Here is a 26,957-nt window from a genome sequence, read left to right as displayed (position 1 = left end):
GCGCGCCCGGTGTGACGCCGGGGGGCGTCGGCGTGCGACGGGAAGAGGCGTTGCGGGGTGCGAACGGACGAGGGGAGGCGAACGGGCGCAGCCTCGGGACGAACGATAACATTTCGCCCCGACGAGGAGCCCAGTCACGAGTCGGCCTCTCGATCAAAAAGCCGACACGCGCACGCCCACGCTCGCACGAAGTCCGGTGACGATCCCCACCGGACTTCGCCGCGCGAGCCGACGACCGGAGCGAGCGGCATCGCCCAGCAGCCGAGTTTCATGTTAAGGGTTACGAGTAACGTTCCGTTTGAGAAGACGCGAGACAAGACTAAAAACTAAGACACGAAACTTAAGCGGTTCGCCGGCGATCCTCCCCCCGCGGCAACCTCCTCCCGCCCAAGTCCGCCTCCCGCCTCCTCGGCGAGCTCCTAAAGCACGGCTTCGGCGCGTCCGTCCGTCTCATCACCCCGTGCGTGACGCACACTATCGTACTTATCAGAGTTCCGTAACTCGCCGCCAAGGTGACGTTGGAGTAGAACATAACCGCCCACGAGAGTATCCACGCCACGAGGTACTTGAACCTGTACGCGGCGCCCTCGCGGTCCTCGCGCCCGTCGCCCTCCACCCAGTCCCACACGCGCACGAGCGCGAGCCCGCCCACGAGCGCCAGCGGCTTGTTGTAGAGCACGGCTGCGAAGATGAAAAAGACCACCGCGCGGTAGTTTCCCAGGTACTCGAAGGCGTTGCTGTCCAGTCGCCTCTTGGCGTCGACGTAGCCGCGGGGAAAGCCGTAGGATTTGGAGAGGAAGTCGGTGCACAGGAACTCGCGCCATCCCTTGCTCCGTTTCTTCAGGTCGTTGACGGTGACGTACGGCATCTTGTACGCGTACGGGCGGAGCCTGCCGTCGGCGCCCTGGCCCGCCCCCCCCGCCGATCTCGCCGCGCCATCACGCTGCGACGCGTTGGCTGCGTTCATCCGCGCCACGTGCCGCTCCAACGCGTGGGTGTCGACGGCCCACTTGCTGACGTGCTCGGCGGGGAGCCCGAGCGATATCGGGTTCGGCTTATCGAAACCCATCGTCGCGGCGCGAGAGACGAGCGACGAAGCGACGGAGCGACAAACTCGACGCGACGACGATGGCTCGGCACCCTACTCGCGGTGCTACCCGCCGCCCCACGTCGCCCGAGGTTCCCACCGCCTCGATCGACTCCAGCCCCTCTTCCGAAGCGAATCGAACGCGGAGCGAGTGCCGCGTCGGATGCTCCGTCGTCGGTCGAGCCCCGACCGCGATGACGGCCCCGGGGGCGCCCGACGCGTGTGGCGACTGCGCCGCCCGAGCGGAGCCGCTGGCCAACGAAAAGATTGGTCGGACACGAATGCTTCACAACCGACCGAAATTCGGACAAAATTCAAACTCGCGACAGCCCCTCGGGAGGAACGCCATTGATTGATACGCGCTGCTGACGCGCGGGAGACGCGTCGATGGCGCCGTCGTCGCCCGCGGTTCCCGCGGCCGCGATGGACGACCGAGATGAGAACGAGGACGCGTGGCGCGTCGGCGGGTTCAGGGTCGCGGGCGTCCGCAGCAAGGTGTTCGCGCCTCCGCCGGGGCACCCGCGGCGAAGCGCCCAGGGGTTCCTCGTCTCCCTGGAGCGGGATCCCGCGAGCGCGCCGCCGTCGCCGATGCGCGCGAGCGGCGGCTCCGACGTCCCGCTGCGTCAGCTCTTCCCGGGGAACGCGGCGATGCACCGCGCGGCGGAGTCGGAGTCCGCCAGCCGACGCGCGTCCCCGACGAAAACGCGCGGGCGGTCTCGCGACGATGAACCAGATGCGCTCGGATTCTCGACGACGACGCAACCGGGAGACGACCGGCGGCGACGCGCGACGCTCGTGCGCGCCTCCGCGTCCACCCCCGGCCGCGCCTCCGCGTCGTCCCAACCGGCACCGGCGTCGCCGATATCCCCGGAGGCGGCGCGCGCGGCCCGACGCGCGCACCGCAAGCGGCTCGCGCAGATCGTCGTGTCGCACTGGCGCTGGTTCGCCGCTGACGCGCTCGAAGCCTTACCGCTGTGGAGACCGTTTCGCGCGAGAACGCTGCTGCGAAAGGCGATGGCGCGGTGGGCTCGGGCGCGTATCGACGCGCGCCGCGAGAGACGAACGCGGACGAGAGACGCGGAGGAGACGAGGCGAGAAGAGGCGCGAGCCAGGCGAGAGTTTGCCGTCACGTGCCTGCTCCGATGGGAAGAAAACGCTCGACTGGCCAAGCGCAATCGCCGGGCGCACGAGGCGGCGCGGAAGCACGCGCTGCACCGCGCGTGCGGCGGGCGCGTCCCCCACGTCCTCCCGGCGTGGAGGGCCGTTATAACGCTCGCGCGACGCCGCCGGCTCTTCGCGACAAACACAGCCGCGACACGAGCCAAGGCGCTGACGAAAAAATCAGTCGAGGCGTGGAAGTCGACGCTCCTCGCGGCGCGCGTGTCGTCGCACCTCGCCGATTCGATGGCGCACGCGCGTCGAAGGCGAGACGCGGGTAACGTCCTTCACGCGTGGCGAGAGGAGGCCAAACGGCGGCGCACGGCGAGGTGTTTGGTAGCCGCGCGGGTGGAGGCGGCTCGAGCGGAAATCGCCGCGGGTAACGTCCTTCGCTCGTGGCGCGAGTGGACGCGAACGCGGCTAGCCAAGGCGCGCGTTCGTCACACGCAAAGGGCGGTGCGCTGCGCGTTCCTGCGTTCCCAGTCGTTCCGGGGCTGGGCGCTGTACGCGGCGTACTCGAGGGAGTGCGAAGCCATCGGGCACGCGGTGCAGAGGAATCACGAGCGAGTCGTCAAGGCGTCGACGGTTCGCGGCTGGCGCGACGCGGTCATGGGCTCTAAACTCGCGCGCGCGGCCCATAGGTACTTCGTCTGGTGCGGCACACGGGTGTGGCGCGAGTGGTGCGCGATGGCGAGCGACGGCGCGGTGGCCAGGCGCGTCGCGTACGCCCGGGGGTGGGCCAAGGATCGACGCAGGACCGCCGATTTTCTGCTTCGCTGGCGAGCGGCGGCGGCGGATGCGAAACGCGCGCGGATCGCGAACGACATCGCGCGCGAGCACGACGATCGCAGGGCGACGCGGTCGGGGTGGAGGCGCTGGTGCGCGCACGTCGCGGACGCGGAAAGGGCGCGAGAGCTGACCGAAAAAGCGGAGGCTCACTTTGCGTTTACGTCGGCGAAGGACGCGTTTGCGCGGTGGCGGTGGGCGTCGGCGGCGACGCGTCGCGACGCCGCCGCGGACGCCTTCGTCATGACGTGGCTCGCCAGACGGACGATCACACGATGGAGGAACCAGACGGAGCGCGCGCTGATGAGGGAGGCGCGGCGGAGGGTCGCCGCGCGCCATCACTACCGCGCCACGCTTCGGCGGGTACTCACCGTGGTTTTTCCGCGGTTCGTCGAGTGGTCAAAGACGAGAAACGCCGTTCGCGCCAAGGCGGCGGCGCACCACGAACGCGTGACGAGGCGCAAGGTGATGAACGCCTGGAGGGGCCCGATCGTGACGGAGGGGCGCAAGGACAGGCTCGCGTCTCGAAAGGCTTCGGTGATGCGGGACGCTCTTTTGGCGCTAAAGGCTTTCGTGTCGTGGCGGCACTGGACGGAGAAGAGGGCGGCGAAGAACCGCGCGCTGGCCGACGCGGACGCGCACCACGGCGCGGTGCTGCTGCACAGGTGCTTGCTCGCGTGGGACGACTGGCTGAGCGGTAAGCTGCGCCGGCGCGAGGCTACGGGCGCGCGGGTCGGAGCCGCGGCGCGAGCGCTGGGCGAGACCAAACGCTTCAGAATTTTCGCCGGTTGGCTCGAGATGGCCAGGGAGGGTGCGGTGTTTCGCGTGCAGGCGGACAGGGCGGACGCGCACAGGGACGAGCGCGCGAAGGTGTGCGTTCTCCTCGCGTGGCTCGACCACGTCGATCAACGCAAGAAGCGCCGGATGGACATCGTCACGGCTGATCGATTCAGGCGACGACGGTTAACGTTTGACGCGATGGAGGCGTGGGTCCGACGCGTCGTCCATCGCAGAAGGCGCGTCACGGGATACGCTAACGCGGTGACGTGGCGCAACGCACGCACGTCCAGGCGCGTCTGGCGGCTCTGGCGCGCGTGGCTCGACCGCCGGGGGCGGAAGCGCGCGCGCGAGGAGGCGGCGTTGGCGATGCATCGCGACGCGTGGATGAGGGACGGCGCCCGCGCCTGGCTCGCCGCCGGGCTGGAGAGCCGGGACAGACGCGCGGAGCGGAGCGCCCGCGTCGCCGCCGAGGAAGCAGCCGCCGCGTTGGTCCGCGCTGGCAAGTTCGCGCGGAGGTGGAGGCACAGGGTGCTCGGCGCGAGGGAGAGCGTCGCGAGGTTTGAGCCGTTTGAAAGGGTGGAGCCGTTTGAAAGGGTGGCGCCGTTTGAAAGGGTGGCGTTTGCGGCTGTCGATTCGCGGATCCGCTCGACGTGCTCGAGCGGGGGTTCGGCGGCTTCGTCGGAGGATCCGTACCGCCCTCGTCTCGTGGGGGGCAACCTCGGGGGCAAGCGCGCCGACGCCGAGGCGCCCGCCGTGACGGCTGTGACGGATGTAACGGCCGTAACGGCCGTAACGGCCGTAACGGCCGTGACCCCGGACGCGCCGAGGGGTTTCGTCTCTTTCCCGCGTCTGCTACACCCGACTCCCCCGGGTTTGCCGACGCCCCCGTCGCCGTGGGTCAGGCCGCCGAGGACGCCGCCCGCGTCCGCTGCGACGTCGTCCGCGATGTCCGTCGCGAGCGTCATGACCCCCGAGGATCTGAAACGGCACGAGTCGGTCATCGTCGAGCACGAGGCGCTTCGAGCGGAGTCGGCGAGGTTAGCCGCGGAGGCTCGATCGATCGACGGGGACAGCCCGGAGGATGACGCGCGGCGACGCGCGCTGGAGGCGGCGGCGTCGCACCTGAGGCAGCGACGCCGGGAGCTGCTACCGGCGGTCCGGGCGGCGGCGGCGGCGCTCGGCGAGGCTGTCGCGCTCAGCGATCGGTGACGCGACAAAATCGTCGACGCGTTTTTTAAAAGCGTTTTATGAAGAAACCCGGACTCGTCGTCGCGTAACCTCGGGACACGCTATCAGCCGCCGCGTCGTCCCCCGCCGCCTCGCCCGGCGCCTCCCCGTCCTCTCCGCCGCGCCGCGCCTCCCCGTCCTCCCCGGCCCGTCCCCCCGCTCTTCACTCCGATGGGGTCAGGCCCCGAGGCTGACCCACGAGCGGGCCCGGAATTCTTTTTCCGTCCGGCTCGTCTTCCTTCGCCGACCATCCCGTGCCCTCTCCGCCCCCCCCGGCCCGTGAGCGCGCGTTTGAACACCACGCTCGCCCTTGGGCCGTCGTTCTCCCCCGCCGCCCCCTCCGCTCGCATCACGCAGTGCTCCCAGTCGTCGTTGCAGTTGGCGAACATCCAGACGCAATCGCCCGATCGCAATCGGAACCAGTGCGCCTCGTCCTCCTTCTTTCCCAGCTCCCGAAACGCGAAACGTCGCGTCTCGCCGACGCTGACGATGATGGAATCCCTCGCCCACAACAAACCGAGGTCGGGGTCCCTGTGGTACTTGCACGCCACGTCGCCCCCGGGGTACAGGTTCAGTAAAGCGCAGTCGAAGCGCTCCCCCGTCGAAGCCTCGATCGCGTCCCTTAATTTTCGCACAGTCGGCGTGAACGGCGCCGGCGACATCACCTTGCCGCTGTACGCGAGGCCGCCGATGCCGTCCTCGGCCATCCAGCACGTCTCGCGGCGCTCGTCCACGCGCTTGCCGTCGCGCGTGACGAGCTTCTCGGCCCTGAACGGAACCTCCGCCGCGAGCGCCTCGACGGTGAGCGAGAAATCCAAATCCAAAAAATCCAAATCCGAAATCCCCGAATCGCCAAATTCCCCGCGCGGCGTCCCGGAGGAGGTCGCGAGGTCGGGAAGTATTTTGAACGGCAGACCCTCCGCCGGGCGTTTGATGACGTCGCCCGCGCGTCTCGTCGCGGCGTCCCACCCGTTCGTTTCGTTCGTTTCGCTCGTCGAGCCGAACAGACCGAGCCTGTCGCACGCCCACGCCGCGGGGGTGGCGTCGTGCGGCGCGATGTGATTAGCCGAGGCGACGATTTGGATGAGCCGCGACACGTGAGGACGCATGGCGACGGGATCTCCCGGATGGCGTTCGTCCACCCACGGGAGCGGCGCGAGCGAGCCGAGCGCGCGGAGGGCCTCGAGCGCGTCCGCGACGTCCCCGGCCCTCTCCTCCGCGGTGAGCGAGGAGGATGGGGGAGAGGGATGATGACGACGGACGGATTCTTCTTCTTCTTCTTCGTCGTCGTCGTCGACGCGCGCGCCGCCGCCGCCTGCACCTCCCTCCGTCGTCGGCGCGGCCGCCGCGGCGACGAGCCTCGCAAACCGCGCGTCGTTCACGCACTGCTCCCTCTCGCCGCCCGCGCCGAGCTTATCGCGCGCCGCGAGCCACCGCGCGATCCTCCCGAGCGCCCTCGCCGCCCCTCCCGCTCGTCGCTTCCGGTGGATCCGTTGCCGCTGCCACGCCACGGACTCCTCGTCGGGTAACACGACGAGCGTGGACGCGGCGAGGACGTCGCGCCACGAGTCGGCAGCTTGCAGCGCGGCGGCGGCGGATCCCTCGCCGCGCGGCGGGGGCACCGCGGGCGGCGCGGGCGAAGTGGACGCACCGCCGCCGGGGGCGTCGACGGGGGATGAGAACGCGCGGCGCGCCGGCGGCCCGACGCGACCCCACCGCGCGCCACGCGCCGGGCGTGAGCTCACCGCGCGATATGCCGTTCGGGGCGCGACGATGGGTGCGACGGCGACGGCCGACATCGTCTCCGCGCGCGCGCGACGCGACCGAGTGCGCGCAACGAAAAGTGCACCGTGGGAAAAAGCTCGAAAAGCGCTGCACCGATCCCCCGGAACAGAGAAAGAGCCCGAGTGAAACGTCGATCGAGCCGGCTTTTTAGCGTACTGTATGTGCAAACACACTTGACAATTGCGCAATTACTACCAGGAATTTTCGACATTGTTCGGCCGAATTTTCAGGGGGCCCCACGTAGATATTTCGCCAGGGTTCTTTTTTCAGACGACGTCACTCGAGGACCCGAGCTCGCCCGGGTCACGAGGGCGCGCGCCGGCGAACGAAGGCGGAGAAACCCATCCCAGGCGCGCGTCGGTGGGGCGGGAGGGCGTCGATCGAGCCACCGGGCCGGCGGCGGCGAAAAGGGACGGGGATAGGTTTCCGACCGGCATTCGGAAACGGGCATTCGCTCGGGATCCCCGGCGATAAGCGTCGGCGTCGGCGATGCCTCCCGCGAACGACGGGAAATCTCGCGGCGCCCGCGGCGGCGCCGGTCGCAGGGGCGGTAGCGGCATCGGCGCGCGCGGCGCGGGCGGTCCGATGGGCGCGTTCAACCCGACGATGGCGCCCTACCCCGGCGCACCCCTCGGCGGGCCCCTCTACGCGCCCATGGGGCAGATGCTACCCAACCCCTACGCGGGTGATCCGTCGCAGTACGGCGCGGGGGGCGCGTACGGAGTGGGGGGCACGGATGCCGTCGCGGCGGCGACGGCGCTCGGGATGATGAACGCGGCGTCGGGCGGGATGCACAACCCGATGGCGGGCGCGGCGGGCGGGGCGCAGCAGACGCAACCCCACCTCCAAACACGGCAAGCCCTCTCCCAGATGCACCCGCCGCAACTCGCGGCGGCGGCGAGGGCGTACCGTCCGGCGGGCGCCGCGGGCGTGGGTGGGCCGATGGACCCCACGGCGGCGGCCTTCTACAACCCGCAACTCACGGGCAACGGCAACGGCCGCGGGGCCCTGGGCGCGGCCGGCGGGTCGCACAAGTTTGCCGAACCTCACGGCGGTCGAGGCAAGGCCAAATCGGGGGGGGGATCCTCCGCCGCTGACGCTGACGAACCCGACGGTTCGTCGCACCCTCGGGGCCCACCGCTTCGCACGCCGTCCGGCGGCGGCCTCCCTCGCCCGGGGACCGGCACGTCCGCCACCTACGCTCGCGCGAAACACGCGCAGCTCACCCTCAAGGACCTCGCGCAGGCGCGAGACCTGATGGTTCAGGAGATTGAGTCGAAGGGCGAGTCGTCGCAGAGCGCCCTCAAAGACCTGGTGTGCATCCTGAAGCAGATGGGTTCGCACGCGGAGGCCACGGCGACGATCGTGCGGTACAGGGCGGCGTGGCCGGACGACGACAGGATGCAGGAGTCCCTCGACAACATGCTGTTGGACCTCTTCAAGCACGCGAGAAACCTGGAGGGGCAGATCGCCGTCACCGGCCAGCTCATCAACTACAGCCAGAAGGCGTTGGCGGAGGGCAGGACCGGGTGGATGATTCGCACCGCAGGATGCAAGAACACCGTGAGCGTCCACAGGCGATTGTCCACGCTGTACAGGCTGCGAGGCCAGGCGCAGATGCAATCCGGAGCTTGGGCGGAAGCCGAGATCTCCCTCTCCAGGGCGCTTCACCACGAGCGACTCCACGTCAAGGAGGAGGACCTGTCCATCAACATCGACCGAGGCGCGTGCCTCATCGCGACCGGCCGGTTGATCGAGGCCCAGGACCTCCTGCTGCACGTCGCGGCGACGGCGTCCAAGGTTATCGACGCGCCGCACAAGGGCGTCGGGGGGTCCTCCGTCGGCACCGTGCGCAGGGTGGGTTTGGCGCTCAGGGCGTTGGTCGACGTGCTGACGAAGTTCTCGGGCGGGGTGCGACGCGTGGCGAGGGAGCTCGAACGGACCGCGGTCGTGGTGGGCGGGAACGAGCCGGGGTCGGGCGACGGAGACGGCGTCGTGCTCGGGCAGTTTGCGGACGACGAGGACGACGCCGACGAAGAGGTCCCCGAGGACGGACCGATCGACGAGGAAGGGGAGAAGAAGAAGGCGGATGAGAACGTCGACGCCGAGGCCAAAACCGAGACGTCGGAGGCCAAAAGCGCCGAGACGGAGGCGACGATCGAGGCCAAACCAACCGACGATGCAGAGGAGGGGGCTCAAACCGGCGGCTCATCCGACGGCGGCGACGAAAACGACGACGTATCAAACGTCGACGAGTCGGCGTCCAAGAAATCCTCCTCGGCGGGCACGGACAGGTCCAGTCGCGGCCATCACAGGCGCGAGGGGGACTCGCTCTGGATGGATCAGGTGCTACTCCCCGCGGTCGATCACTTCTGGCGCGCGGGACCCACCGCGCGCATGGACCTGCTCTCGCTCAAGGCGAAGCAATCTCGGCGAAAAGTCGAGCTCATGGAGCGCGCGGGTATGTCCGAGTCGGAAGCCGACAGGGTCGCCGCGGAGACGGTCGCCAGCGAGGCGGGCGAAGCCGCCACCGCCGCCGTCGTCACCGCCGCGCTCGACGTCGCCGCGACCGCCGCGCTCGGCGACGGAGGCGACGCGTCGAGCCGACTCCATGCCGACGCTCCCGACGACGCCGCCGCGAAGATTGTGCTGGACGCGCAGGCGCCCGCGCATCCCATCCTCGCCTCCGCCGCCGTCGCGCAAACCTCCGCCGCGCTCGCGTCGGTGACGGCCAAACCGAACGGCATCGGAGGCGCTCTCGACGACCCGGGCGTTCAACCTGTTCAACACTTGTTCAACAAGCCGTTCAACTCGTCGGATAACCTCACTCCCGACGAACAAGCCGCCGCGCAGACGAGCGCCGCGGTGCTCGCGGCGGCGGCGGGCGTGCCCAACTCGGCGGGCGCCGCCGCCGCCGCCGCCGCCGCGGATCCCAAGGGTATCGTCGCCGCCGCCGCCGCCGCAGCCGCGGACGCCGCGGTGAACCTCGGGATGAACCTCGAGTCGAACCCCGGGGCGGTGGCTGCGATGATCGCCAACGTGACCGCCGGAGACGGCGCGGCGGAGCCGACCATCACCGCGCTTCTCCGGCACGAGTCCGACAAGGCGACGGTGAAGGAAGCCGGGCACCATCACGCGGCTCGCAACGCGGCGCGGGTGTCGCAAGCGCAGGCGCACGCCATCGTCGCCGCCGCGCAGCAGCAGCAGCAGCAGCACCACCACCATCACCAACAGCAGCACCAGGCCGAGTCGCTGAGCATCCAGTACCAGCAGCAGCTGCTCATCCAACAGCAGCAGATTCAGATGCAGCAGCTGGCGCTCGAGGCTTCGCAGAACGCCGCCGCCGCGCAGTTCGCTCAGGCGCGGCTGGCGCAGGTGAGCAACATGCAGACCAACATGCAGACCAACATGCAGAGCAACATGCAGAGCGACGCGCAGAGCAACATGCAGAGCGACGCGCAGAGCAACATGCAGGTGAGCGTCGAGTCGTTGAAGGCGGGCCAACGCGCGGAGTTCGCCGCGCAGATGCTGCGCGAGGGCGCCCCCGTCAGCGACGAGGGCGCCGACATGCTCGCCTCCATCCAGCAGCGGCAGCAAGAGGCGCTCGCCGCGGCGGCTACCGACAACATGTCCATGCAGCGTCGCATCACCCTCGCCGCCGAGCAGCGCCGCGCGCTCACCGTCCTCGCCGAGAAGCGCGGTTCGTCCTCCTCCCTCCACGCGGCGCAGGCGCATCCCGAGTCTGAACTCGGCCTCGGGCTCGGGATGCAGATCCAGATCGCCGCGCAGGACGCAGTGTACGACAAGACGGTTCACGCGATCAAGACGTCGGGGTCCAGAGGGTTGATCAACCTTCCGGATGTAGTCACCGACGCGATGATGGGCGATACCGTGTCCGACGTCGTGCTCTCGAGCGGCATCGACTTTGGCGACGACGACGAGCTCAAGGCGGACGTGAAGAAGGCTGCGATGTCGACGTCCAACGGCGGCATGGCGGCTGTGACCGCGCCGGCGTCCAACGGTTCGATTGGCAAAAATATGACGGCGTCGGCGAAGGCTTTCGTCCCCGGAGAACTCTTGTCCGGGAGCCTGAGCAACTCCGCCGAGCCCATCGCCGTGATCGAATCGTTGGGGCCGAAGACGTCGACGTCGGGCGACGCGAACAACACGATAACCAATCCGGTCGAACTGTTGTTCTGAGCGCGAGGGTCGTTCGATCCGCGGCGGCGGGGCGGCGAGAGGGAGGGAAGGGGGGAAACTGTCGACTCGTTGTCGACTCGTTGCCCACCCACCTGCCCGCCCAACACGCGCACAGACACACACGAATCGCGAGGCGATACGGAGGGAGAGGGGACGTCTACGGCCTTCGCAGACCCCTCGACCTCGGCGCCCGCCAAACACACGAAAGAAGCGACGCCTTGTCGCTCAGATGCATCCCTGCCTTGTTTTATTTCCTTACAAAACTCTGACTGCGACGGGATTGACGCACCGGGAGGGTTGAGCGGCCAAAAGACCACGACGGACGCCGCAAAACCCACGCACCCTCCCGCGTCACCGACGCCCCCTTTGAAATACAAAGAAGCGAAAGTCATAAGATCATCTCGAAAGTGCTTCAGTCGCGCGATGAAACCAACCTGCTCGTACATTCGATTATGAAAAAAATCGCTAACGCTTAACGCTCACTTTCTTCGACTCGTCACGCGCCCGTCGCCCACGCCTCCGCGGGTTGCTCGATGACCTCCCTGAACGCTTCGAGGAACCTCGCCACGTCAGCGGCGTCCGCGACCCTCGCGTCCGCGCTCACCGTGACCGACATGGTGGGCTCGTCGAAGAGCTCCCCGGTGGTCTCGTCGATTCTGATCTTGTCCACCCCTCTGCCAACCGCCATTATCGCGCCCTGCGGCGGGTTCAGAATCGCGCTGAACTGATCCACCGGGAACATCCCCAGGTTACTGACGCTGAAGCTACCGCCGGTGAACTCGTGCGGCTTCAGTCCACCCTTCCTCGCGCGTCCCGCGAGTTCCCTCACCTCGTCGCCAATCTCCGAGAGCGTCTTCGTATCCGCTCGCCTGACGATGGGGGTGATCAACCCCCCGTCGGTGGCGACGGCGACGGCGACGTCCACGTCGGGGTCCGTCACGCCGGCGCTCAACGCGTCGTCCCACTTGGCGTTCACCTTGGGCGACGCACGCAGGGCCCTGGCCGCCGCGTACAAGACGCAGTCGTTCACGGAGGCGCGCACGTCTTTTGCCTTGAGCGCGGCTCGGAGCCCGGCCACCGACGCCAACGAAACCTCGGCGGTGACGAACTCGTGCGGCGTCCGCGTCTTGGACTCGAGCAGCCTGGACGCGATGACCCTTCGGATCGAGGTGACCGGCAGGTCCTCCCAGTTTTCGAAGTCGTCCTCGGGCGTCGGCGCCGGAGAAGGCGGCGCGGGCGGCGACGCATTCGCTTTCGTCGTCGAAGGCTTCTCAGCCGCCGCCGCCGCCGCGGACGGGGAAGGTACGGGCGCCGCGCACAGTCCCATGGCTGCGAGGACGTCCCCCTTGACCAGCATACCCCGCGGGCCCGTCGGGGTGATGGTGCTCGGGTCGATGCCGGACTCCGCGAGTAACCTTCGAACGGACGGCCACATTCGCCCGCCGGTTTCAAACGAGGATGGGGACGACGGGGACGACGCCTTCCCGGCCGGAGCGGGCGGCGCGGGGGTCGAACCGGCTGCCGCGGCGGCGGGGGGAACGTAGCCCGCGAACGCGCTCACGTGCTCCTTGTCCTCCACCATCACCGCCACGATCGCGCCCACCGGCACGTTCTGCGCCCCGTCCCCCACGACGATCTTCGCGAGGAAACCATCCTCCTGGGATTCGAACTCCATGGTCGCCTTGTCCGTCTCGATCTCCGCGACGGAGTCGCCGGCGCGGATCTCGTCGCCCTCCTTGACCTTCCATCGCGCGATGTTGCCCTGGGTCATCGTGGGAGACAGCGCCGGCATCGGGAGCTCCTGCGCGAGCGGTTCGGGGTTCGGGATTGGGGATGTTGGTCAGTTTGGGCGTCGTTCGGCGCGTGCGTCGGGCTCTTTGGAGATCGTCGCGCCCGGACGGACCATGTGGGGAGGGTAGGTGGACATGCGTCGCAGGGTCGTCAAGGGCGTCGCGTCGCGTCGGTGGTGGGACACGACGCGGCGCGATGCCGCGCGCGCGGCCGCCAGCAGCGCCGACATGAGGGTTGGGCGCGCGGTGGAGTGGGGAAGTGGTGGTCTTCTCGCGGGACAGATATTTTTCTGGGAGCGGCGCGAAGCGCGTGTGAGTTTTTGGAAATCGATGGACCGAACCTCGGAGCGTTACGGGGTGCCATCTTTGTGGGCACCCCCCACATCACCGATGGGAATGCGCTCGCCGCCCCCCCCCGCCCGCCGCGGAAGAATCGAGTCCGCCCTCCTCGCGCCCGGCGTGAGCCGCGCGGTCGAGTATCGCCGCGACGCCGAGCATCACGGCGTCTCCCCGTTCGAAGACCTCGCGCGCCTCGCGCGACGCCTCGACGCTCTCCGGGACGACGACGACGACGACGACGCGGAAGATTCGTCGGACGTCGACGCGAGGCTGGCGGCGGCGTGGACCGCGGCTAGGCGCGCGGCGGAGGGACGAGCGGAGCTGCGACCGGCGCTGACGTTACTCGCGCAGTGCATGGAGCGCCGCGCGAACGTCGCGGCGGCTCGTCGCGAGGAGCGCGAGACGTGCGCGCGCGAGTTGCTCGCGACGGTGAACGAGATGAGGGATCGGGTCGAGTCCGCGCTGGACGAGGAGGGGCTGCTGGAGCCCGCGCGGCGCGCGTGGAGCGCCGCGCGGTCGTCGCCGGACGCGTCCCCCCAGCCAACCGCCGCCCACGTCGTCGCGAGCCCGCCCGAGGAGTTCGAAGAGGACGTCGCGGCGATCGACGCCGACAGGAGGCGCGTCTCGGCTCTCCCGGCTCCGTTGGGCATCACGCCGCCGGTGTTGGCGCCCGAGCCGGAGATGGAAGACAAGCGAGTTGGGCGACGACGACGCGAGGCGGCGGCGCAGGAGACGGACGAGCGGGTACGGAAGCAGCGGAGGGACTTCTCGTTCGACCTCGTCACGCCGACGCTGAGCACGACGCCGGAGGAGGAGGACGAGGACGCGATCCGACGGGACGAAAACCAAAACCAAAACCAAAACCAAAACCAAAACCAAAACCAAACCGAGGATGAGGATGAGGATGAGGATGAGGATGAGGATGAGGATGATGGGGAAGGCGGCGATGCGGAGGTGGATGAAAACGCCCGCCGCCTTTCGGCGAAACGCTCGGACCCGATCCCCCCCGTCGACGACGGCGAGGAGAGCGGGTACTCGGCGGAGGCTGAGCTGACGCCCTCCGTGCGCGAATCCCTCTCTATCTTCGGCGGAGGCACGCAATCGCAGTAGAGAGACAGTCTCGTCCGACACGTATCAATGACAAACACTTAAAACACTTATATATCATAAATGCCATTCACCTGCCCTCCCCCATCTCCATGCCGAGCGCCATGGTGTACAACCCGGCGAAGACGTTGTACCCTCGTTGGGCGAAGGCGTCGAGCGTTCGCCTGAGCCCCGCGATTGGCACCCTCAACACGGTGATGAATTCGCTCCCTTCCAGCTGCTGCCGCGGGTTGGCGTTCTCCGGGGCGTCGAGGTCGACGTCCACGCGGACCAGCGCGACGGTCTCGTTGGAGAGCCCCGGCGACAGCGGCAACGCCGGCGTCATGGCCGGGACGCCGCCGCGGGGAGCCGACGGATCCCCTTCTTTCGTAATGTTCCCATCCCGCTTACCAGTCGCTTCGTCCCCACCCGCGACCGTGCCGACGTATCCCGTCTCCTCCTTCAACTCGCGCAGCGCGGCGACGATCGGGTCCTCGTCCGCGTCCACCAGCCCCGCCGGGAGCTCGATCGTCTCGCCGTTCATCGGCGGTCGAAACTGCCGCACGAGCAGAGTGGTGTCCTCCTCGCCCTTTTTTCGGAGCGTCGCGAACACGCACACCGCGTCGATGCCCTTGGACTTTACCGACTCGGATCGCGTGGCGCGGCCGACCATGTCCCATCGACGCGTCGCCCCCGTGGGGTCGAGGTACGTCAGGCTGCGAAACTCGAGCCACGGCGTGGCGTGCTTGACGTCGACGTCGATCACCTTAGATCTGGACGAGCAGAGGTCGTCGGCCATCTTAGACGCGGGGGTGGAGCCGTCGCGCTCGTCGACGTACACGGGGCCGCCGAGCGGGGGGGATTCGCCCGACGAGGAAGTGCGCGGGGTGTGTATGCGCGACGCGCGGGTCGGCGCGCGGGGACGTGGGACGGTGGGCGAAAGCGCGTGGCGGAGCAGCGAACCGGCGCGCATCTGATCTGAGATTTGCGATGAGTCGATTTTGACTGATGACGGACGAGCAGAGTTTGTTGACGACGTTGAGCGGGCAGTTCGAGGGGCGCGAGGGAGGGATGACGACGACGAAGACGACGATCTGGCGGCCGAACGTGAGAGTGACCCTCGACGAGTATGGCGAAGTCGAGGACACGGAGCAGGAAGGAGAGGAGGTGACGAAGCAGGGGACGAAGCGAAAGAGAGCCCCTCCCACGAAGGGGCCGTGCGAGCACGGGGTGAAGCCTCGGTCGAGATGCAAGGTGTGCAGCGCTTGTCCGCACGGGAAGCGGCGCTCTCAGTGCAAGGAGTGCGGTGGTGCATCAATCTGCAAGCACAGTCGTGAGCGGTTCAAGTGCAAGGAGTGCGGTGGTGCATCAATTTGCGAGCACGGTCGTATACGCTCTCGGTGCAAGGAGTGCGGTGGGGGCTCAATCTGCGAGCACGGTCGTCATCGCCATAGCTGCAAGGAGTGCGGTGGTGCATCAATCTGCGAGCACGGTCGTGAGCGTCGTTACTGTAAGGAGTGCGGTGGGTCTGGAATCTGCGAGCACGGTCGTCACCGCTCTTTCTGCAAGGAGTGCGGCGGGTCTCAAATCTGCGAGCACGGTCGTGTACGCTCTACATGCAAGGAGTGCGATGGGTCTCAAATCTGCGAGCACGGTCGTCATCGCCATAGCTGCAAGGAGTGCGGTGGTGCATCAATCTGCGAGCACGGTCGTATACGCAACACATGCAAGGAGTGCGGCGGGGCCTCAATCTGCGAGCACGGTCGTGAGCGCTCTAGGTGCAAGCAGTGCGGCGGGTCTCAAATCTGCGAGCACAGTCGTGTACGCTCTAGGTGCAAGGAGTGCGGTGGGTCTCAAATCTGCGAGCACGGTCGTCAGCGCTCTCTGTGCAAGGAGTGTGGTGGGGGCTCAATCTGCGAGCACAGTCGTGTACGCTCTAAGTGCAAGGTATGTCGTCGCGGCGCGTGAAATCCTAACCCTCTTAGTTTCCAATTCCATCACAGCTTCGCCGTCGCCGTCGCTCGCGCCCCGTCGCCTCCCACCACATCCGCGACCGCCTCCGCCAGCTCCCGCACGTCCCCCAACCGATGCGACGCGCTCAGCGCCACCCTCAGCCTGCAGGTGTTCGCCGGGACCGTCGGCGGCCTGATCGCCGGGACGTGGAACCCCCGACGCAGCAACTCCGCCGCCGCCGCGAGCGCCGCGCCCTCCGACCCGATCATCACGGACACCACCGGGGAGTTACCGGTCACCCTCACGCCCCGCCACCTGTTCACCGCGTCGTCGCTCATGCCAACGCACCGCGCCGCCTGCGTCGCCCTGATTCGCGCGGCGCACGTGGTCGCGAACGTTGCGATCGCGCCGCGCAGCCGCGATCGCATCTCGTCTCCGACCGATTCGTTCACGCGGAGCGCCGCCGTCGCCGCCGCGACGATCGGCGCGGGGAGCGACGTGGAGAACATCGCGCTCCTCGCCACGCTCAAAAGCACCCGCTTCATCGCGGCCGAGCACGTCACGAACCCGCCGTGAGAACCCATCGCCTTGCTCAGGGTTCCGACGGATACGTCCACGTCGGCGACGGAAACGTCCACGTCATCGTCCATGTCATGGTCCACGTCATCGGCGATTGATGGTTCTCGTCCGACGCGGCCCGTCAGAAGCATTGACGCCGCGCCGCTCCCGCGGTGGCCGCACACCAGCGTGGCGTGCGCCTCGTCGACGCACAGGAGCACTCGCGCCCTGCCGCACCGCGCGTTCTCCCCTCGTTTCAACGCGACGATGTCCCTCAGGGGCGCGAAGTCGCCGTCCATGCTGAACAGCGAGTCGGTGACTATCATCACGCGATCCGCCCTCGACGCTCGCACCATTCGAGCCAGCTGCGTCACGTCGCGGTGGCGGTACACGGTGACCTTGACGCCCCCGCGCTTGGCGGCGAGGGAACACCCGTCCACGATGGACGCGTGGTTCAGCTCGTCGGAGAAGATCTCGCAGCCGCGGTCGTCGCAGAGCGCGGGAATGACGCCGCAGTTTGCCGCGTATCCCGACGAGAACAAAACGCACTCCTCGGTCCCTTTGAGCCTCGCCAGGGATCGTTCCAGGCGCGAGTGCGCGGGGGTGTAGCCGCAGACGAGGGCGCTGGATCGAGGTCCGGAGCCGTGCGCGAGCGCGGCGCGCGCGGCGGCGACGCGGACGTCGCGGTGCGTGGACATGCCGAGGTAATCGTTCGAGCTGAACAGGCGGAGGCGTCGCGACGACGACGAGGACGGGGACGATGGGGCGGACGAGGGCGCCGCGGAGGTGGACGGCTCGTGCGAGTGACCGAGGTCTTGGTCGTTGGCGAGCCACCGCGCGAGCGTGTCCGGCGCGACGCGCACCTCCACGGGGGACGACCCGCCCGCCGCCGAGGCCGACGACGCTCGGCCCTTTCCGACGTCCGTCGCGCACGCGTCGTCATCCATCATCGTCGCCGAATCGTCCTCCGCGACGATGGGCTCGACCGGCCGGAGCGACCGCGCCAGCGCGCGCTCCTCGAGCGACCGGAGCCGTCGCGCGCGCCACTCGTCCCAGCATCGAGGCGGCGCGGCCATCGCCGCGATGAACCCCGACGCGGTCGCCTCTGCGCTCCGGGTGATGACGAAGGGCACCGCTTCAGGTTTTAGGGATTGACTTCGGGCACCCGCGCCGTGTCGTAAACTCCGACGAGCGGAGTCCGCGCCTCAGCGCTCGCCGCGCCCATGTCCGACAAGACGCGCGAGGATGTGGAGATCCTCGGCGTCAACCACACGCTCGCGATCGACCCCGACTCGCTGAACGAGGCCGGGGTGGTCTGGGCTCCCGCGGTGCGCGCGCTGGCGTCGGCGGTGGCGCCCATCGTCGTCGCGGATGCGGAGGCGCGGCGGTCCTCGTCCGCGGTCGCCTCCTCGTCGTCCGTCGTCGACTCGTCCACGGATCATCGAGCCCCGACGACGCGGATCCTGGAGCTCGGCGCGGGAACCGGCGCGCTGGGCATCGCGCTGGCGTGCGCCGTTCCCGACGTCGACGTCACCCTTACCGACCTCGACCGCGTCGTGCCGCTCATGAGGACAAACGCGGACGCGACGCGAGACGCGGGAAAACTCGCGCGCGGGTCCGAGCTGCGGGTCGCGGAGCTGGCGTGGTCGCGCGACGCCGTCCTCGGACTCGACGACGCGCCCGGCGGCGGCGGCGGCGGCGGCGTCGACCGTCGCGATGGGGGCGCGCGATGGGACCTCGTGCTGGGTTGCGAGATTTTGTACTGGGGCGGCTGGGACGTCTTCGCGGATGACACCCGCGGGCCCCTGCTCGAGGCGTGCGTCGCCGCGTGCGAGGCGGGTGCGGGTGCCGAGGGGGTTGCCGAGGGGGGTGCCGAGGGGGGTGCCGAGGGGGGTGCCGCCTCCCCGCCCCAAACGCTCGTCGCGCTGGCGTTCACGGTGAGGGATAAAGGACGCGAGTCCGGGTACGTCGCTGGGGACTTTGGGGAAAAGTTTTGGCTCCGACTTCTCGACGGCGCCGGCACGTTTCGACGGGTGACGGACGAGGAGGACGCGAGGCGGATGGACGCGGAGGCTCGGGCGAGGATCGAGGCGGCGGAGGAAGGGGACCTGCTGGTGCTGGGCGCGGTGGCGAAGCGTCGGAAGTAGCGGCGGCGAAGGCGCGAACGAGTGTTTGACAGTATGAGCCGACGCGGATGATCGCGAGCACGCGTTACGGGCGCGGCGCGTCCCGACATTCCTCACATCTGTTGCGCCTACGACCATGCTCGCAGATTGACCCCCCACCGCACTCCTTGCACTTTTGGCGCTGACGACCGTGCTCGCAGATTTGAGACCCACCGCACTCCTTGCAGTAAGAGCGCTGACGACCGTGCTCGCAGATTGACCCCCCACCGCACTCCTTGCACCGAGAGCGTATACGATCGTGCTCGCAGATTGAGCCCCCACCGCACTCCTTGCACTGAGAGCGCCGACGACCGTGCTCACATATTGAGCTCCCACCGCACTCCTTGCATGTAGAGCGCTCACGACCGTGCTCGCAGACTGAGCTCCCGCCGCACTCCTTGCACTGAGAGCGCTGACGACCGTGCTTGCAGATTCCAGAACCACCGCACTCCTTGCAATGATAGCGCTGACGACCGTGCTCGCAGATTGATGCACCACCGCACTCCTTGCATTGTTTGCGCTGACGACCGTGCTCGCAGATTGATGCACCGCCGCACTCCTTGCAGTAAGAGCGCTGACGACCGTGCTCGCAGATCGAGCCCCCACCGCACTCCTTGCACTGATAGCGCACACGACCGTGCTCGCAGAATAATGCACCACCGCACTCCTTGCAGTATCTGCGCTGACGACCGTGCGGACTAGCGCTGCACACCTAGCATTTCGACCGAGGCTTCACCCCGTGCTCGCACGGCCCCTTCGTGCGAGGGGCTCTCTTCCGCTTCGTCCCCTGCTTCGTCACCTCCTCTCCACCACTCTCCGTGTCCACGACCTCGCCATACTCGTCGAGGGTCACTCTCACGTTCGGCCGCCAGATCGTCGTCTTCATCGCCGTGAGGTCGGCGCGCCCCGAACTGACTTTTCCAAGAGGTCAGCGTCCAGCCCGTGAGTCAACGGCACACTCCGCCGCACGCGCCCAGCCGCGCGGCGGCATCGCGCGCCGACACTCCCCGCGCGCCGACCCGCCGCGAGATACTTCCATCGTTGACGGCCCATCCCCACCGTCGCGCTAAACCCCAGGCGCCGCCCCCCGTCCCGCGCGCGCCCGATCCCCGCGCGTCTCCGCCTCGCCCGAGAGACGACGATGCAGCATCCGAGGGGAGTCGCGGGCCTCACGCCGGGGGGCGTTTCGGTGTGGACGCGCGATGCGATCGTCCGCCTGCCCCCGGACGAGTATCGCGCGATATCCGCGCTCATCGACGAGGCGGGCGCCAGATCCGCGCGCGCGCAGGGCCTCCCGGCGCCCATCACGTCCACGGTACGTCCGTCGGCACCGCCGAAGAAAACGGGCACCCGGCGCCAACAATCGGACGATGAACACCCCCGCTCACCTACCCCCCCCTCCCCATCCACCCGCACGCGCCACAGGACCGGCTGCTCGAGGATCAGCGTCTGTACCTCGCGTGCTCCGACGCCACGCGCCCGCGCGGCGGCCCGTCCGTCCTCGTCGGCATCCTCAAGGTTGGGCCCAAAAGGCTCTTCGTCGCCAAGCCGAGCGGCGGGATGGAGGAGATGGAACCCTGCTGCGTCCTCGACTTTTACGTGCACGAATCGTCGCAGAGGGGCGGCTGGGGCTCGCTGCTGTTCGACGCGTTCCTTCAGCGCGAGGACCGGCACCCCGCGCGGCTGGCGTACGACAGGCCGTCGCCCAAGCTCGTGGCGTTCATGGCCAAGCACCACAACCTCCGAGCCTTCGCCAAGCAGAATAACAATTTCGTCGTCTTCGACGAGTACTGGTCCGAGGAGGTGCGGAATTTCGGCGTCGCACGGGCCAGGAACGGGGGTAGGCCGGAGACGGCGAGGGTGGGGGGGCGCGAGGGACTGGGCGCCGCGGCGAGGAAGCGCGCGGAGGCGGCGCGGCGCGTGGCGGCGGAGCTCGAGCAGCGACGTAAGCCTCCGGAGACGAGCGGAAACTTTCTTAAACCGGCGCGGCCCACCGGGAGCTTCGGCTTTCAACGGCAGCAGCAGCAGCAGCAGGACTGGCAGCAGCAACAACAACAACAGCAGCTACAGCAGCAGCAGCAGCAGCAGCAGCAGCAGTGGCAGCAGCAACAACAACAACATCGACAGCATCAGCAGCAACAACAACAACATCCGATGCGGTCACCCGCCGCCGCCGACGACGACGCCTCGTCTTCCCGGTGGACGCCGGTGAGCCAACGGCCGTTGACCGCGGCGAGGCCGTCCTTCGGGAGGAGGGCGTCGGGCGGCCGAACGAGCAGCCGAGAAGGACGGGAAGAAGACGGCCGGGACCGCGCGTCGCCAACCGGGGTGGCGGAATACCGAGTCGCCCGGCCTCCGTCGCACGGCTCACGCCCGCCGCGATACGCCGCCGCCGCCGCCGCCGCCGCCGACGACGACGACGACGGCGATGGCGTCGCGCTGTTCGACGAAGGCGCGCGGCGCGACTCGCCGAAGGATTGGACGAACGAACGAGCGGCGCTCGACGAGGCCGATCGACCCGGGAGCGGCCGCGAGATTCCCTGGCACGGCAGACGCGCCGCGCCATCGTCGCCGCCCCGACAATATCATCATCATCATCAACAACAACAGCCGCTTCGGTACCCGAGGGCGCCGCCGTCGGCGTCCTCGAACCTTCCCGACCGCCCCGGGGTGTTATCCTCGGACTACTCCGCGCGGTACGCCGCCTTCGTCGCCGGATTGAGGGACGTCGAGACTCGGGAACGCGAACGCACCGCAAACGAGGCCAACGACTTGTTGAAACGCGACGTGGAGAACTTGCGGGTGGTGAACGGGGTGTACCAGCCGGGGACTAGCGCCGGGTACGGCGCGGGCGGGGGTGGCGTCGGTGTCGGACACGGAATAGATGTTTCCAGAAGGCTTCCGGCGCAGGACGCGTACGGGTACGGACGCGCGGGGGGAACGCGGCCGGGGCACTGGAGGTCGGATGAAAAACCCGCCGCGCACAACGGGTACAGAATCCGAAGAGACGGGTTCGACCGGGACGTTAAAATTAAACCCGGCGCTGACGTTAACAAGCCGCCGGCCGCCGCGGGCTTACACCAGCAGCAGTGGGGGAGGGGCGACGACCGGATCCGGTCGTCGGATCGTAAGGGCGACACCGCGTTTGGCGCGAGGAATCGGTGGGACCAGGCGCGTCGCATGCGCGAGGCGAAGGAGACGGATGCGAGGGTGTCGGAGCTGGCGGGTCTGAGGGGCGCGCCGAGGGTGGTGCCGACGCCGGGGGAGGAGTCGCGCGTGGTTCGGTACGGGCGGAGGGCGACGCGGGACGTGTACTAGCTAGCCAGCGGGCCTTTGTCGTGGAAGCGTGTTTGATTACAGACGTTCGCCTCGACAGTCCTTGCACCGATAGCGCATACGACCGTGCTCGCAGATTGATGTACCACCGCAGTCCTTGCATATATGGCGCTGACGACCATGCTCGCAGATTCCAGACCCGCCGCACTCCTTGCACTGAGAGCGCCGACGACCGTGCTCGCAGAATGCAGACCCACCGCACTCCATGCAATAAGGGCGCTGACGACCGTGCTCGCAGATTCCAGACCCACCGCACTCCTTGCACTTAGACCGCTCACGACCGTGCTCGCAGATTTGAGACCCGCCGCACTCCTTGCACCGAGAGCGCCGACGACCGTGCTCGCAAATTGAGCCCCCACCGCACTCCTTGCACTCAGAGCGCTGACGACCGTGCTCGCAAATTGAGCCCCCACCGCACTCCTTGCACAGAGAGCGCCGACGACCGTGCTCGCAGATTCCAGACCCACCGCACTCCTTGCACTGAGAGCGCCGACGACCGTGCTCGCAGATTTGAGACCCGCCGCACTCCTTGCATCTTCTGCGCTGCTTCCCGTGGGGACAAGCACCGCACACCTTGCACTGCGACCGATACTTCACCCCGTGCTCGCACGGCCCCTTCGTGCGAGGGGCTCTCTTCCGCTTCGTCCCCTGCTTCGTCACCTCCTCTCCACCACTCTCCGTGTCCTCGACTTCGCCATACTCGTTGAGCGTCACTCTCACGTTCGGCCGCCAGATCGTCGTCTTCATCGCCGTGAGGTCGGCGCGCCCCGAACTGATGACCGGGAAACGTGAAATGCCCGGCTGCGGTGGAGCATCAGATCTCTCGTAGGGTTCGGAAGTCCTCTCATCCACAACGAACGGCGCCGCGGGGGTGCACACGGCGCGCATCACGCGCGGGGCCGCGGGTAGACGAGCGAACGGATCGCGATGCCGAAGCAAAAGTTCAACTCGCACGACATCGCCGCGTCGTGCGCCACGCTTCGCGCCAAGGTGCTCGGCGCGTGGCTGGCGAACATCTTCGATCTGGACGACAAGCGGACGCTGCTCCTCAAGTTCACGCGGTCTGGGGGCGCGACGGAGAGCGGAGAGGGGGAGAAGACGACGGTGCTGCTCGAGTCGGGCGCGAGGTTTCACACGACGTCGTACGCGCGCGAGCGCAAGGCGGACCAGCCGTCCAAATTCAACGCCAAACTGCGGATGCACCTCAGGGGCAAGCGACTCAACGGCGTCAACCAGATGGGCGCCGATCGAGCCGTCGCGTTCACCTTCGGCGCGGGCGACACCGAGCACCACCTCGTGCTGGAGCTGTACGCGCAGGGTAACATCGTGCTCTGCGACAGGGAGTGGCGCATCCTCACGCTCCTGCGGCCGCACAGGGACGACGCGCGAAGCCTGGTGCTCCTGGGTAACCACCCGTACCCGAGGGAACGATTCCGATCGCACGTTCGCGTCGACGCCGCCGCCCTCGTCGCCGCGCTCGAAGGCAGACACGACGACGACCCGCTCGGACCCAAACCTATTGAAGGCGAAGGTGTTGAAGGCGAAGGTATTGAAGGCGCTCGCGAGAAACGAAGGGCGCCGGGGACGGTTCGCGAGGCGCTGTGCAAAGCATTCGGCTTTGGCCCTCCGGTTGTCGATCGAGCGGCGAGGATGGCGGGCATCGTCGACGGCAGCGCCGCGAAGACCCCGTTGGACGACGCGCAGGTCACCGCGCTGGGCGCTTCGCTCGGTGCGATCGATGATTGGTTCGAGGGCGTGACGGACGGACGCGTGGAGCCGCGCGGCGTGGTGACGTGGCGGATTAAGGAAGGGGAGTCCGGCGAGGACGGCGCGACGGCTTCGTCGCCCAGCCTCGACGCGGATTTCGAGGACTTCTCCCCGTTCCCCGCGGACGACGTGCCGCCGCCGGCCCAATTCGACCCGAAAGTCTTTCGCACGACGGAGATCAGCGGCGGTTTCGACGCGGCGCTGGACCTGTTCTTCGCGTCGTTCGAGGCGCGACGCGACAGGTCCCGGCGCGAGAAGAGTGCCAACGCCGCGGCGAAAAAACTCGAAAAGGTGCGACGCGACCAGGAGGCGCGGGTGAGGGCGCTGGAGAAGGAGCGCGAGTCCCAGGAGCTCGCCGCCACCCTGATCGAGTACAACCTGACGCAGGTGGACGCGGTGCTGGCGGCGGTGAACGGCGCGTTGGCGGGAGGTATGGCGTGGGATGACCTGACGCTGATGATCAAGGAGGAGGCTCGGGCGGGTAACCCCGTGGCGCGTCTCGTCAAAACCCTCGACCTCCCTAAGAACAAGGTCACCGTGACGCTGAAGAACCACCTCGACGTGGACGACGACGAGGGCGACGACGACGGCGACGATGGCGACGGCGGCGACGCGGACGACGTGGGCGAGGGCGACGCCAAGCCCAGGTCGAGGCGATTGAAGCGCGACGGGGGCGTGTCGGTTGAGCTCGACTTGGCGCTCGGCGCTCACGCCAACGCGAGGGAACACTTCGATCGAAAGAAGAAGCACGACGCGAAGCACGGCAAGACGCTGGCGCAGAACAAACGCGCGGTGGCCGCCGCGGAGAAGAAGGCCAAGGAGGCTGGCGCGAGGATGGCGAGCAAGGGCACCGGGATGGGCATCGCCAGGGCTCGCGTCCCCGAGTGGTTCGAAAAGTTCCACTGGTTCATCACCACCGAGAACTGCTTGGTGCTCAGCGCCCGGGACGCCGCGCAGGCGGACGCGCTCGTCGTCAAGTACCTCGGCCCCGACGACGCGTTCGTGCACGCGGATTCACCCGGCGCGCCGGTGACAATCGTCAAGGCTCCGCCGGTGAGGTCCCCCGCGCTTCCGGAGGCGGAGGCGTCCATGTCGCGCCTGTCGCTGAGTGCCACTCGGGTCGTCGGGTCGTCGGCGGACGGGTGGTGCGGCGGGGTTCCGCCGGTGAGCCTGATCCAGGCTGGCGCCGCGTGTCTCTGCAGGTCGGCGGCTTGGGATTCCCGCCACGTCGTGTCCGCGTTTTGGATCCCTCCGGAGAATGTCCGGAAGGTTACCCCGGACGGCGACCCGCTCGCGCCCGGGGTGGTGTGGCACGTCGGCGCGAAGACGTACTTACCCCCCGCGCCGCTGGTCATGGGATTCGGGTGCGTGTTTTTGCTGAGGGACGAGGACGGGGTTCGGGCGCACGTTGGGGACAGGACGGTTAAGACTTTGAAAACCTCGCCGGCGGATGGCGTGAAGATCGACGTCGTCGCCGACGATGACGACGAAGGAGACGAGGAGATGCCGGAGGATGACGACGAGGAGATGTCGGAGGAGCCGGACGAAAACGGCGAGGAGGAGGAGAAGGAGGACGGCGACGAGGACGATGACGAGGAGAAGGAGAAAGAGGAGCACGAGCAGCAGGAGGAGGAAGTCGAGGAGCGGGACAAGGAAGAAGAGGAGGAGGAGGAAGAGAAGGAGGAGGAGGAGGAGGAGGAGGAGGAGGGGGAAGGAAACGACGACGGGGATCGAAAACCCGACGGCAAGGTCCGCATCTCCGCCAAGGAGCGACGGATGATGAAGAAGCAGCGCAAGAGGGGCGGCGAAAACGGGATGGGCTCCGACGACGACGACGACGCCGACCCGATCAAACCGGCCGACGGGTCCGAGCCCCAACAACAGCCTCAACGAGACCAGCAACGTCAACGGCAACAGCACCAGGGACAACAACAGCCCGGCAATAAACCGCTGCCCCGGGGCAAATCGTCCAAGGCTAAGAAGGCTGCCAAGAAGTACGCGGACCAGGACGACGAGGACCGCGAACTGGCAATCGCGTTGGCTCGAGCCTCGGGGAGGAAAGGGAAGAAGGGCGGCTCGAAGAAAGGCGCCGGAAAGCGCGGCGGCGGCGGTGGCTCCAGTTCGGACGACGACATCGTCGAACCGATCGCGGCGAACCGCCGGCAAGGCGACCGCCGCGACCGGAACGATTCCAACCGCGACAAGGCATCGCGTCGGCACGGCGGGAACCTCGACAAAAAGTCGTCTTTCGGCGGCGGCGGCGGCGGCGGCGGCGGCGGGGCGCGGCGCGGCCGACCCGGGGGCGACGGCGGCGAGGACGACGACGCCGGGGTCGCCGAGGAAGGGGTCGCCGAGGAGGATCCCGCGGCGTTCGCGCGGAGAGACGCGGAACGCGTGGCGCGCGTCGATTGGTTCACCGGTTGTCCGACTTTTCCCGACGCGATTGATTTCGCGGTTTGCGTCGTGGCGCCGTACGCGGCGCTGCAGTCGTTCCGGTACAAGGTCAAGCTCACCCCGGGGACGCAGAAGAAGGGTAAGGCTGGGAAGCAGGCGCTCGACATCCTGTGCAGGGCGCCGATGTCGTCCGCGAACGGCGGCGGCGGCGGCGGCGGCGGCGGGAGGGACGGCGGCGGGGCTTTGTCGAGCAGGGAGGAGAAGGAGCGCGAGTCGTCGCTCGACTCGAGGTGCAAGGAGATGATGCGCGCGGCAGAGGGCGCGGCTGGGGACCTGGCGCGTTTGATGTGCGGCGGAGGGGTGAAGGTGTCGATGCCGGCGGGCGCGGCGAAGGCGATGAACGCGGGTCGCAAGGGGAAGAGGTGACGATAGCCGGCGTCAATTTGGAATCAAATTCATCCTCTTCGCGCCCCTCGTTTCCGTCGGCTTCAGAACTGCGTCCTCTCATCACAATTCCACGACGGCACCGCACGAGGGTTGCGAGCG

The 26,957-nt window shown here is 68.1% G+C and overlaps 14 protein-coding genes across 14 annotated transcripts; 7 read left to right on the top strand and 7 right to left on the bottom strand.

The window, feature by feature from the left end:
- Positions 1 to 294: 294 nt before the first annotated feature.
- Positions 295 to 1,300, bottom strand: MICPUN_108941 (predicted protein). The gene has a single exon (XM_002504347.1). The coding sequence runs from the start codon at positions 1,067 to 1,069 to the stop codon at positions 341 to 343; it is 729 nt and encodes a 242-aa protein (XP_002504393.1). The 5' UTR covers positions 1,070 to 1,300; the 3' UTR covers positions 295 to 340.
- A 174-nt stretch (positions 1,301 to 1,474) lies between these two features.
- Positions 1,475 to 5,020, top strand: MICPUN_102444 (predicted protein; the record flags this gene model as incomplete). The annotated part of the gene is made up of 1 exon (XM_002504672.1): positions 1,475 to 5,020. One exon carries the CDS (start codon positions 1,475 to 1,477, stop codon positions 5,018 to 5,020), a length of 3,546 nt encoding a protein of 1,181 aa, XP_002504718.1.
- Positions 5,021 to 5,100: 80 nt separating this feature from the next.
- On the bottom strand, positions 5,101 to 6,837 carry MICPUN_61562 (predicted protein; the record flags this gene model as incomplete). Its single annotated transcript, XM_002504346.1, has 1 exon — positions 5,101 to 6,837. The coding sequence occupies one exon, from the start codon at positions 6,835 to 6,837 to the stop codon at positions 5,104 to 5,106; it is 1,734 nt and encodes a 577-aa protein (XP_002504392.1). The 3' UTR covers positions 5,101 to 5,103.
- Positions 6,838 to 10,192: 3,355 nt separating this feature from the next.
- MICPUN_108940 (predicted protein) lies at positions 10,193 to 11,420 on the top strand. The gene has a single exon (XM_002504671.1). The coding sequence runs from the start codon at positions 10,208 to 10,210 to the stop codon at positions 11,021 to 11,023; it is 816 nt and encodes a 271-aa protein (XP_002504717.1). The 5' UTR covers positions 10,193 to 10,207; the 3' UTR covers positions 11,024 to 11,420.
- Positions 11,421 to 11,448: 28 nt separating this feature from the next.
- On the bottom strand, positions 11,449 to 12,867 carry MICPUN_96619 (dihydrolipoamide s-acetyltransferase of the pyruvate dehydrogenase). The gene has a single exon (XM_002504345.1). The coding sequence runs from the start codon at positions 12,792 to 12,794 to the stop codon at positions 11,520 to 11,522; it is 1,275 nt and encodes a 424-aa protein (XP_002504391.1). The 5' UTR covers positions 12,795 to 12,867; the 3' UTR covers positions 11,449 to 11,519.
- A 276-nt stretch (positions 12,868 to 13,143) lies between these two features.
- MICPUN_61559 (predicted protein) lies at positions 13,144 to 14,262 on the top strand (the record flags this gene model as incomplete). Its single annotated transcript, XM_002504670.1, has 1 exon — positions 13,144 to 14,262. One exon carries the CDS (start codon positions 13,144 to 13,146, stop codon positions 14,260 to 14,262), a length of 1,119 nt encoding a protein of 372 aa, XP_002504716.1.
- A 67-nt stretch (positions 14,263 to 14,329) lies between these two features.
- MICPUN_85037 (predicted protein) lies at positions 14,330 to 15,037 on the bottom strand (the record flags this gene model as incomplete). Its single annotated transcript, XM_002504344.1, has 2 exons — positions 14,330 to 14,619; positions 14,668 to 15,037. The coding sequence occupies 2 exons, from the start codon at positions 15,035 to 15,037 to the stop codon at positions 14,330 to 14,332; spliced, it is 660 nt and encodes a 219-aa protein (XP_002504390.1).
- A 272-nt stretch (positions 15,038 to 15,309) lies between these two features.
- Positions 15,310 to 16,206, top strand: MICPUN_61557 (predicted protein; the record flags this gene model as incomplete). The annotated part of the gene is made up of 1 exon (XM_002504669.1): positions 15,310 to 16,206. The coding sequence occupies one exon, from the start codon at positions 15,310 to 15,312 to the stop codon at positions 16,204 to 16,206; it is 897 nt and encodes a 298-aa protein (XP_002504715.1).
- A 29-nt stretch (positions 16,207 to 16,235) lies between these two features.
- On the bottom strand, positions 16,236 to 17,696 carry MICPUN_85005 (8-amino-7-oxononanoate synthase-like protein; the record flags this gene model as incomplete). Its single annotated transcript, XM_002504343.1, has 2 exons — positions 16,236 to 16,547; positions 16,644 to 17,696. The coding sequence occupies 2 exons, from the start codon at positions 17,694 to 17,696 to the stop codon at positions 16,236 to 16,238; spliced, it is 1,365 nt and encodes a 454-aa protein (XP_002504389.1).
- A 276-nt stretch (positions 17,697 to 17,972) lies between these two features.
- MICPUN_61555 (predicted protein) lies at positions 17,973 to 18,896 on the top strand (the record flags this gene model as incomplete). Its single annotated transcript, XM_002504668.1, has 1 exon — positions 17,973 to 18,896. One exon carries the CDS (start codon positions 17,973 to 17,975, stop codon positions 18,894 to 18,896), a length of 924 nt encoding a protein of 307 aa, XP_002504714.1.
- Positions 18,897 to 18,960: 64 nt separating this feature from the next.
- Positions 18,961 to 19,800, bottom strand: MICPUN_61554 (predicted protein; the record flags this gene model as incomplete). Its single annotated transcript, XM_002504342.1, has 2 exons — positions 18,961 to 19,626; positions 19,714 to 19,800. 2 exons carry the CDS (start codon positions 19,798 to 19,800, stop codon positions 18,961 to 18,963), a joined length of 753 nt encoding a protein of 250 aa, XP_002504388.1.
- A 255-nt stretch (positions 19,801 to 20,055) lies between these two features.
- On the top strand, positions 20,056 to 20,717 carry MICPUN_85323 (predicted protein; the record flags this gene model as incomplete). The annotated part of the gene is made up of 2 exons (XM_002504667.1): positions 20,056 to 20,229; positions 20,340 to 20,717. Coding segments are annotated over 2 exons (552 nt in total), but the record flags the coding sequence as incomplete, so codon positions are not given.
- A 1,551-nt stretch (positions 20,718 to 22,268) lies between these two features.
- On the bottom strand, positions 22,269 to 22,997 carry MICPUN_61552 (predicted protein; the record flags this gene model as incomplete). The annotated part of the gene is made up of 1 exon (XM_002504341.1): positions 22,269 to 22,997. One exon carries the CDS (start codon positions 22,995 to 22,997, stop codon positions 22,269 to 22,271), a length of 729 nt encoding a protein of 242 aa, XP_002504387.1.
- A 180-nt stretch (positions 22,998 to 23,177) lies between these two features.
- MICPUN_61551 (predicted protein) lies at positions 23,178 to 26,882 on the top strand (the record flags this gene model as incomplete). The annotated part of the gene is made up of 1 exon (XM_002504666.1): positions 23,178 to 26,882. One exon carries the CDS (start codon positions 23,178 to 23,180, stop codon positions 26,835 to 26,837), a length of 3,660 nt encoding a protein of 1,219 aa, XP_002504712.1. The 3' UTR covers positions 26,838 to 26,882.
- Between the last annotated feature and the right edge of the window lie 75 nt (positions 26,883 to 26,957).

The sequence above is a fragment of the Micromonas commoda genome, chromosome 9 (genome assembly GCF_000090985.2).
Source record: "Micromonas commoda chromosome 9, complete sequence".
Classification (NCBI taxonomy): Eukaryota; Viridiplantae; Chlorophyta; class Mamiellophyceae; order Mamiellales; family Mamiellaceae; genus Micromonas; species Micromonas commoda.
The sequence above is the reverse complement of the archived record's forward strand: the minus strand, read 5'-3'. Positions and strand labels throughout refer to the sequence as shown.

Bases quoted from the DNA above. Each gene is read 5' to 3' on its own strand.
- MICPUN_108941 (XM_002504347.1), bottom strand. From the start codon at position 1,069: ATGGGTTTCGATAAGCCGAACCCGATATCGCTCGGGCTCCCCGCCGAG.
- MICPUN_108940 (XM_002504671.1), top strand. From the start codon at position 10,208: ATGCAGACCAACATGCAGACCAACATGCAGAGCAACATGCAGAGCGAC.
- MICPUN_96619 (XM_002504345.1), bottom strand. From the start codon at position 12,794: ATGACCCAGGGCAACATCGCGCGATGGAAGGTCAAGGAGGGCGACGAG.